The 10,923-nt window shown below is 30.3% G+C and overlaps 1 protein-coding gene across 1 annotated transcript; it reads left to right on the top strand.

Moving 5' to 3' along the window:
* Positions 1-6,461: 6,461 nt before the first annotated feature.
* On the top strand, positions 6,462-9,840 carry LOC111299606 (V-type proton ATPase subunit d2). Its single transcript, XM_022894885.2, has 10 exons — positions 6,462-6,802; positions 7,192-7,312; positions 8,120-8,227; positions 8,311-8,413; positions 8,609-8,689; positions 8,790-8,875; positions 8,990-9,049; positions 9,148-9,196; positions 9,271-9,405; positions 9,571-9,840. Exons 1-10 carry the CDS (start codon positions 6,622-6,624, stop codon positions 9,700-9,702), a joined length of 1,056 nt encoding a protein of 351 aa, XP_022750620.1. The 5' UTR covers positions 6,462-6,621; the 3' UTR covers positions 9,703-9,840.
* The last annotated feature ends 1,083 nt before the right edge of the window (positions 9,841-10,923 follow it).

The raw sequence follows: 10,923 nt of genomic DNA, 5'->3' as shown, positions 1-10,923 counted from the left end.
AAGAGACTACAGTGTTGTTTGTCAGCATTTTGAAATCTCTCTATTATGAAAAGATGATAGAAAATGTAACTAAAAACTTTACTGACATGGTGATTTTAAGAGAAATTATTAAGATTTTCATCAAGAATGACAAGTTAGAAAGAGGTGAAGCATCCAACAAAAGAGCCTCAAAGAAGAAAGAGATTGAAGTTCAGGCTGTGAGCTTTGATAAACAGTAATTCGGAGGTTATCAACCCTACTCACCATAAGGATACCTTTCATATTATCCTGTTGTAAATAACACTTCCCCTTACTCATACCAATCATTCGCATAGTCATCTTATCCCCAAACATATCAACCTCTCTTAAACCTCAGAATACCACATATAGTCCTAGCACTCAACCTACCCTAAGACCTCAGACTCATCCAGCAAGCCCAATGAGAGGTTTTCGGGAGCAACGAACCACTCGTAAAAAATCTGTATTTGACCCAATCTTCATGACCTATATAAAATTATATCGTGAGCTTTACAACAATCATCTGATTGCTTCAAGTAAGTTAAAGCCACTCAAACCACCTTACCCTAAATGGTATGATCTTACAGCCCATTGTGACTATTACTATGAGATTGCTGGTCACGCCACTGAAAATTACATTGCCTTGAAATACAAAGTGCAATGACTGATCAAGGATGAAATGATTAGTTTTGATATAAGAGGGGTAACTGCACCAAATGTTAGTGGTAATTATTTGCCTAATCACAATGTGAATGCTCTGAGTAATGAACATGAGCATCATTTAAAGAGAAAAGTTATAGATATTAAGACACCTCTTAATCAGTTGTTTGATGTTTTAAGGAAAGCTGACATGATACATCTAGTGAGTCCACACTGTTATCATGGAACATATATAGCAGGCACTAGTTGTAAATATCATAGTAGGGCAATGGGTCACTCTATCGAAACTTGTAAGCAGTTTTACCAAGAAATACAAAAGCTCTTGGATTCATACCAAATGAAGGTCTATGAAAAAAAAGAAGACTTAGAGAGTGTTGAACTATCCATGACTGACAAGCACGTAAAACTATTTTTTAAACTGGTAATGATTCACTGTGGGAACAAGCCAAAGTCAGTTCTAGATAAACTCATTCCCTGATCGGTAACTTTTAAAATTTTGACTCCCTTCTCATACAAGGATGATAAAGTTATACCCTAAAAATATGGTTGTGATACAGTGATTTAGAAGTAAGAAGAGAATGTCTCTAAGACTAACACCTCTAATATAACTGATGTAAGAGATATTACTCGAAGTGAAAGATGCTACACTTTAAAAATATTAGAGAAGGCTAGAAGAGAGAAAGCCAAGGTAGGAGAAAGATGAAATAACCTTGAAATGGAACCTGAAGAGGATCGTCTGAAGTCGGTGTAAAAAAAAAGGCTTGTGAATTCTTAAAGTTAGTAAAACATAGTGAATATTCAGTTGTTGAATAGTTGAACAAAATGTCAGTACGAATCTCATTATTATCATTGCTATTGAATTCGAAACCACGTTGAAATATCCTGCTGAAAGTATTGAACCAAGCATATATGGCACATAATGTATCTGTTGAATATGTGAACCACCTGACTGAAAATTTAGTCATGCCAAATTATATTTCATTCAGTGATGATTAGATTCTCTCACAGGGAAGAGAAAGTACCAAGGCTCTGTATATCACAGTCAAATGCAAGAGTCATATCATGACTAAAGTTCTTATTAATAATGGTTTTGCTATCAATGTCATGCTTATGTCAACTTTGACAAAACTACCTATCGACTATTCTCATGTGAAAGACAGTCAAATGATAGTGCGAGCTTTTGATGGGACCAAAAGGGAAGTCTTGAAAGATATTGAGATGCCCTTGTAAATTGGGCCGTGCATTTTTAATGTGAAATTTGAAGTAATGGATATCTCTCCATTTTATAGTTGTTTACTGGGAAGGCCATGGATTCATATGACAGGGGTTGTTCCTTTTACTCTTCATCAAAAAATTAAGTTCAATGTAAAAGGCCAGTTAGTGGCAATTTTTAGAAATAAAGACATGCTAGTGACTCAACCTTTGAATGCCCCATATGTGAAAGTTACCGAAAAAATGGAAGAGTGTTCCTATTGATCTTTTGAACTGATCAACTATGTGGGTGAAGGATTTAAAAATCAATTTTTTCAAAGATAATGACGAGCTAAGTCATCAATAAGGGTTGGTATCCAAGAATAAGACTAGGCAAGAACTTACAGGGAATAAAGGAACCCCCAACAGTGGTAGACAATACTGAAAGGCTAGGCCTAGGTTATGAAGTAGCGGAATGGGAGATCAAGAGAAGGTCAGCAGGTAAAACAACAAGACTAATGATTATCCCACACCTATACGAGACTTTCAGACTTGGAGGATTCATGTACCCAGATGCAGAAAAAAGTGTGGAGAAGCTTTTGCCCAATTAATCATCCATGCTATTGAAGATGAAATAGAAAGGCGGGTATACCTTTGTCCGTCAGATTATAAGCTGAATAATTGGAGTGCCATTGATCTTTGAAACTAATTCAACATAATTATACATCCCAATAGTTATTGCCCAAGGCATTTGGGTGATCTTTCTTGTTTGGGCCATTTATCTTTTATTATTCTAATAAAGATTAGAAATGATGCATTTTCATTCATTTCTTATTGTGTCTTCATTATTGCCATTTTTTCTAAATACATATTGCCAACATATCTCATTTCATTTAATTTTAGATCCTTAAATGAATACGAAGATAATTATGATAACAATCAAGAGGTTAGTTTTGAGAATTCAATTAACACTGATGAACTTGATAATGAAAAGAATTTTGAAGAATATGTTATGCCTCCAAACCTAATGAGATTGATTGAATAAGAAAATAAGCCAATTGAGCCTTATTATGAGATAATTGACTTAATGAATCTGAGAGATGAAGAGAATAAGAAAGAGGTCAGAATCGATACTTCACTTTTGTCAGATGATAGGCAACGTTTGAAAGATCTACTTCGAGAATTCATAGATGTGTTTGTTTGGTTGTACCAGGATATGCCAGAGCTAAGTACGAAGATAATTGAGCACAGACTGCCCCAATGCCAGAATGTAAGCCAGTCCAGCAAAAATTGAGACGAATGAAGCCTTAAATGCTACTAAAAATCAAAGAAGAGGTAAAGAAACAGTTTGATACAGGCTTCCTACAAGTGGCTAAGTATTTAGAATGGGTGGCCAATATAGTACCAATTCTTAAGAAAAGATGAAAAGGTACAAATATGTGTAGACTATCGTGATTTGAATAAGGCTAGCCTAAAGGATAACTTTTTTTTGCCTCATATCGATACACTGGTAGATAACATGGCTAAAAAATTCAATGTTCTCCTTCATGGATGTGTTCTTAGGATACAATCAGATAAAAATGACTGCAGATGATATGAAAAAGATCACTTTCGTAACCATGTGGAGAGCCTTTTGTTACAAAGTCATGCCTTTTGGGTTAAAGAATGTTGTGGCAACATATTAAAGGGCCATGATAACACTCTTCTATGATATGATGCATAAAAAGCTTGTGGTGTATGTAGATGATATGATTATAAAATCTTGTGAGAATAAAGATCATGTCACCAGCCTCAAAAAGTTATTTGAAAGATTGAGAAGATTTCAGCTCAAGTTAAACCCAGCCAAGTGTACCTTTGAGATAAAGTCAGGAAAGTTACTAGGCTTTGTGGTTAGTGAAAGAAGAATTGAAGTTGATCCAGATAAAATACGGGTCATTCAAAGTTTGTCACCTCCAAGTACACCAAAAGAAATTCAAAGTTTTCTGGAAAGATTAAATTACATTTAACGGTTCATATCTCAGGTTACTTATAAATGGGATCTCATTTTTAAACTTTTTCGTAAGAATAATTCTAGAGAATGGAACAAGAAATACAAAATGACTTTTGATAAAAGTAAACAACATTTGTCAAATCCTCCCGTGTTAATAAAAATGAAAGCTTTCATCTATTCCCTTTTTCTTTTTTTTTTTCTTTAATTTTAAATCAAAATGTTGCGTGATAGAAAAAATCAAACAGGAGAAATTTGCTAAAAGAGAATGAAAAATTATGGCAGCAAGGGTATTGTTGATGTAAAATATGTAAAAATTTTACATGAAACAATGCGTCTACAGAAATTAAAAAAAAAAAAAGTTGCAGATTTTTAGTACTAACTCACCTACCCTTGTCATATTCTTGTTGATATAACATTTTTCCATCAACTTCAACCATTTTAACACTCACTTATCCCATCATTTTTTAATTTAATAATTTTTTTATATATACAAAAATCAAATTAAATGAAAAGTTTGATTATTAAAATATTTAATTGATAATTTTCTATCAATTAAAATGTGTACGAGGATTAAAAAATTTATTTGAAAAAGCAACTGACAAATTAAACTGAATCAAACCATTAGAAAGTGTGAATTGAAAAAGCAATTGACAAAGTAAATAAAATCAAATTATTCGAAAATGTGAAGATAACCCTAATTAAAATGTGAGGTGACGTGGCTTTTAGACTAAAAATATGAGGTGACGTGGGTCTTTCATAAACTGCATGTAAAAAAGTAACTGCAAGGACCATTATATATATATATATAAAAGAAATGTGGTTTTTATTTTAAAAATTACATTTTGAAAAAAAATATAATTTTTATAATTCAAAAATTACGTTTTTCAATATAAAAATATAGTTAAAATTAATTTTTTTATTAATTATCAATCACACTTTAAAATTAAAAAAAAAATAATAAATTATCAATCATATTTTCAAACTAATAAAAACTATCTTTATTAACAAAAATTACGTTTTTAAATATTACAAATATTTTTTTAATATTACATCAATTAATATGTTTCTCATATAAAAAAGTCATTAACATAAAAATATTTATTTTATTTTATTATTATTTTAATTAATATATTATGTTTCAAATATAAAAAACGTAATATTTTTTAATGTTAAAAAATTTAAAAATATAAAATTACAATAATCTATTACATTTGTTCTTTTAATAACTATCTCAAAATTTACCACCCAATTGTTTTACTTACCTCTCTCATTCTCTCTTTGGTTTCTCAAATATTTTTGTAAAGCAAAAAAAAAAATAATAATAATAATGAAAACGCCACCTAACACTCCCATTGAAAGGCGCTGTAAAATTTATCTTATGGATGGATTTATTGTATGGATGGACGGACTAAAATTAGACCTATGCTTTTGTTGTGAGTATTTTTTATTTATTTTTAAATTATATTTTAAATATAAAAAAATTAAATTTTTAAATCAAGTTTTAATAAACAATAATATATAAATAATTATAAGTGTATTTATTTTTAATATAATTATAACTTAATTATAAATAAATATAAGTTTTAAAAAATGAAGACAAAAATTTATATAAATATTTGTAAAATTTATATAACCTAAACGACACCAAAAAAATTTTTTAAAATGGAATGATGTATGGTTCACTTATTCTCATCAATCTTATCTAAATCATTTCATTTGTTGTTCTTTCGGTGTGCTTCCCTCATCTTCATGCCTATTTGGATCCACTAACAGTAGCTTCTCCTTCTGTAAACACATCATGCAAAGCTGAAAACTACGTTAATAATTTTAAAAATGTATTCCTTAATGTTTGTCAACTAAATATTACGTTTTTAATTTGAAAATTGTAATTTTTTATTTTTTTAATCAATGATTACATTTATTTTTTTAGAAATGTAATTTTTAGAATTTTTTTTTTATAAATATCAACTATTAAAAAAATCAATTGCTGAGAGCTAAAAAAAAATCAAAAAACAAAAAAAAATCTCGTAATACTCTCAATAAAAAATTTTATATTTCATATATTTGTAAAATTTATTTTATGGATGGATTTGAACCAAAAAAAAATATAATAGTAAATATGCACTTTCTCAAATTTTTATTATTTTAAGTTCATTTTTATAATTATTTATGTTTTTACAAGTTATGTAAAAAAAAAATAAATTTGGAAAACAATTTAATAATTTAAAAGAATAACATTACAACACAAATCACATCTCATCTAAACTCTTTTTTCTAAAATTTAAATTGTAATTTTCAAAGGAAAAAGATCATCTCATTATTTTAAAATTAGTAAAAATTTTCACTACTTAATTTGGAGAGCATATCATGTAAAATTATTATAATAAAAGGAATTTTAAATGATATGAATCTTTAATTTAATGATAATAAGGGCGTTTTCAATTAAGTTTAAAATAATCTTCATTTAAATTATTTTTATCTTTTCAATTAATTTTATTTTTATTTTAATATTTAATTTTAAACTATTAAATTTTAACACTAAATTTAATTAAACCGTACTTGTATGAGGTAAAACAGTGAAACTCTCACTATTTTTTAAGCATTCCCCAATTTCCAAATACTCATACAATCACCATTAACCATTAAAAAAAAAAGACAAAACAAACGAACAAACAAATTTCCCCAATTTCCCAATTCATACATCTTTAGGGATTGGTTTTGAACTTCCAATTCCCAAATTCAGATATTAATTACTCAAATCAAGAACAAAAAAAGAGGGCCAAATGTACGGGTTCGAAGCTATGACATTCAACATCCACGGCGGTTACTTGGAAGCGATCGTGAGAGGCCACAGGGCGGGACTCTTAACCGCCGCCGATTACAACAATCTTTGCCAATGCGAAACCCTTGACGATATCAAGATGCACCTCTCTGCCACCGAATACGGCCCTTATCTCCAAAACGGTACGGCTTTTTCGATTTGTTTTTTTCAATTTTAAATCTATGTGATCAAATGGATACTGATGGAAAGGTAAGAGATTAGACCAGAAAAGAAGAGCAAAAAAGACAGAGAAGTTGAGAGTATGAGACCAGAAAAAGAAAGAGAATTTTTCCTTCATGGTCCAGCCCTTTTTACCTTTCAGCCCAACTTTATCATATATGCAATAACATCACAATCTACTTCGATAAATCATTGATTTTGGTTTGAATTGAGTCGAAATTGATTAACAATTACAACTTTAGAGTGTTAATTTAAAGACCATCTTGTTAAAATGTTGATTTTTTTGACAATGTGTTTTTAATTTTATTTATTTCATTTAATTTTGATTCTAACACATGCTGATGCTTTGCAGAACCTTCACCATTGCATACGACTACAATTGTGGAGAAATGTACTCTCAAACTTGTTGATGAGTATAAGCATATGCTATGCCAAGCTACAGAGCCGTTGTCCACCTTCTTAGAGTATATCACGTATGTAAAGATCTATCCTTTTTGTTTCTTTGTTTGAATTGCTTAAGACATGTAAGAATTTCCTGCTGTTAGACATTGCCATGGCATTGATTTATTTCACATCTTATGATCAAGATTGGATTTAAACTATAGTGAAATACTCAATGCAGTACCTAAACTTTAAAAGTTTCTAATGTGGTACTTGAACTATGAATCTATTAACAAACGTGGTACTCACTTCTAATGTAGCTAGCTTCAAATGATAACACCTGATGGACAAATAACCTTCTAAGTACCACATTAGTTAATAGATTCATAGTTTAGGTATCACATTAGAGATTTTTATAGTTCAGGTACTACATCGAATATTTTAGTATAGTTTAAGGACAATTCAAGCCATTAACCCAATTGAATATAAGCATTCCATAGCTTTCTTTGTAACATTAGTTTGTTTTTAGAACTACACATAAATGCCAGGTGTTAATTCAGTAACATCCAAAACTGGTGGTTCTGATGTGTTAGCATGAATTGTGCATGTCCTTACACTGCTTATGCGGTTTTGTTAATTAGTAGGGGAAAAAAAATCTGATCTTATATTTCCATAAAAGTTAGAAGGGGTTGTTTGTTGCCCTCTTCCCATGATCTAGTTAATCAACTTTTAGCTCAAGCTGGAACATAGCTGCCTGAATGGTAGGGCTGCTTTGAGTTGTCTCAGGGATGTAGAGAAAACTATCTGCTTAGATGGTGTGGAGATGCAGTTTGATTAAGAGGTTTCTGTGGATTTATTGATAACAGAAGAAACGCTAACATTTTGATTGTTCCATTTAGGTATGGTCATATGATAGACAATGTTGTCTTGATTGTTACTGGAACCTTGCATGAGAGAGATGTTCAGGAGCTTTTGGAGAAGTGCCATCCTTTGGGCATGTTTGACAGGTAATCTAACCCCTAGATGGAGATCAGGCTTATCTGACCTCGCATAATACATCTGCTTACTTTTTAGTTTTTTGCTGCTTTAGCATTGCAACCCTGGCAGTTGCTCAGAACATGCGTGAACTCTATAGATTGGTTCTTGTTGACACTCCACTGGCTCCATATTTCTCTGAGTGTATTACCTCTGAGGTACAGGGTTCTAACAACTTTTCTGATATTGTTTCACATTAATTTAGTCTTTCATTCTCTGTCTGTCTGTATCTCTCTCTGTATAAGCATGCATGTGAGATTGTTAGTAGCTGTGCTGGAATATTGTTTTTGTTGAATGATTTTATTTTCTAAGCCTTTGATTGTTGGATTCATTCATCTGGGTTTTTTCTGTAGGACCTTGATGACATGAACATTGAAATTATGAGGAACACTCTCTACAAAGCATACCTTGAAGATTTTTACAAGTTTTGTCAGGTAAGGTTCTCAGTACAGAAGCAAGGTGGCTTTTCGTTTTGCATGTGCTAGTTGTCATTTCCTACTTCCTTGTTAAGTTAAACATGATTTTTTCCTATAGAAACTTGGTGGTGCAACAGCAGAGATCATGTCTGACCTCCTAGCCTTTGAGGCTGACAGAAGGGCTGTAAATATTACCATTAACAGGTACTATTACCTACAGAAAGGGTTTACATCCTAAAGGTTTCTAGTTTTATGCTTGATACTCTCTTTTCATGGACTTTTTAATAAAATATGTTTGGTGTTGTTTACTTTTTGCAGCATTGGCACTGAACTTACTCGTGATGATCGTAGGAAATTATACTCTAATTTTGGTCTGCTGTAAGCTCTTTCTCTCAGGCCTAATCTTACTTTTATACTTTTGGTATTACATGCTTTTGGAGTGTTGATCTCTGACAATGTCGCTTCATATTAAACAGTTATCCCTATGGTCATGAGGAACTTGCTGTCTGTGAGGATATTGACCAGGTTTGTTTCACATTTAATGCTTGCTTAAATGAAACTACTTCCAGTTCTTAGTCTTTGCTTGGGTTGCTGTCTAGGTTCGTGGTGTGATGGAAAAATATCCTCCCTACCAATCAATTTTCTCTAAATTGTCTTATGGAGAGAGCCAGATGCTTGACAAGGCTTTTTACGAGGAGGAAGTGAAAAGGCTTTGCTTAGCTTTTGAGCAGCAGGTTTGTACTTGAGTTCTCAGTTATCAATTATTTGGTGTGATAGGAAACAAAGAAAACCCCAGCAGTGGCATATGCTTGATTTTGTTTCTGTTTTTCCATTTTTTTTTTCACCAATTAAATAAAGTATTTTTCTCTAATTTGCTTTGCTTGGTGGATGGTGTGCAGTTCCATTATGGTGTTTTCTTCGCATACATGAGATTAAGGGAGCAGGAGATCAGGAACCTGATGTGGATCTCTGAATGTGTGGCTCAAAACCAAAAGTCTAGGGTTCATGATAGTGTTGTCTTCATATTTTAGATGATCTGCTGCTACTTGGATTTAATTAATGGTATTGCCTTTTGTTTGATCAGCTGTAAATTGCCCTTCCTCTCCCATATTTCCAACATTTGTGTGTTAAAGAATAAATTCGCTTATTATATATATTTTATTTGATAATTGAGGATCAAGAATAAATTACTTTATTATATATGTTTTATTTGATAATTGACGATAAAATGTTGTATTCAGATTGATAAATGATGGAATTTCTAGGAAATTTCTTGTTCTAGTTTCTACAGTTTCTGTTTGTAGAAGGATTGAAATTTGTCCTCTTTCCTAAGAAAATAAAATGCTATTGTTTCAGAAACAGGTGGTGTAAATTTTTAGAACAATTTAGCATTGGACCGATAAATTATGGGATGAGAGAGGAGAAATTATGATGTTAAAGAATGATAAATTTCTTAAAAGAAAAAAAAAAATCTTATTGTTAACCAAAAATTTGAGAAATAAAATTCTCAATTTAAATTTAAAATAATTAGAGAAATATTTCTTGTCATCTAAATCTACCCATATTGTACAAAAAAAAAATAAAATTCTACCTTCATTAAAAAAAAACTAAAAATAAATCACTGTAATGTTACAAAACTCTATATTTTAATGAAATTTATCAATTCATATATATATATATATATATATATATATATACTATTGTCTATTTTGTATAAAAATATAAAATAAAAAAATTATTATATCATAATTTATATAAATATATAAAAAAAAGAAACATATATATTTTTTATTTTTATTAAATTCATACTAATTTTATTAAAATTCTAAATGATGTCATTTTTATTTTTATATTATTTTCATATTTTATTATTACATCATGCTTTTAATTATCACTTAATCATGTTTTAAATTGGTTCTATCCAAGAATAATTCAAAATAGGGATAATGTCCCGTGTAGCCTCTCAAGGTATTTGTTTTAATGTGATATCTAAATTAAAAAAAAATTTAATTAGGTGCTTAAACTTTTGATTTGTGTAGTCTCTCAAAGTATTTGTTTTAATGTGATATCTAAATTAAAAAAAAATTTTAATTAGGTGCTTAAACTTTTGATTTGTGTATCAAAATAGTCCGAAACTTAACTTTATTACAGAATAGCTTGCTTGGCCATTTTAACCCATAAAAAATGGGCATCTAACTACAAAATGGTATGTGATCTTAAATGGTTGCTTACATGTCATGTTAATATGATTA

The sequence above is a fragment of the Durio zibethinus genome, chromosome 18 (genome assembly GCF_047325235.1).
Source record: "Durio zibethinus cultivar Kanyao isolate XHJ-2024 chromosome 18, ASM4732523v1, whole genome shotgun sequence".
NCBI classification, from domain to species: domain Eukaryota; kingdom Viridiplantae; phylum Streptophyta; class Magnoliopsida; order Malvales; family Malvaceae; genus Durio; species Durio zibethinus.
This window is presented reverse-complemented; position numbering and strand designations above follow the sequence as displayed.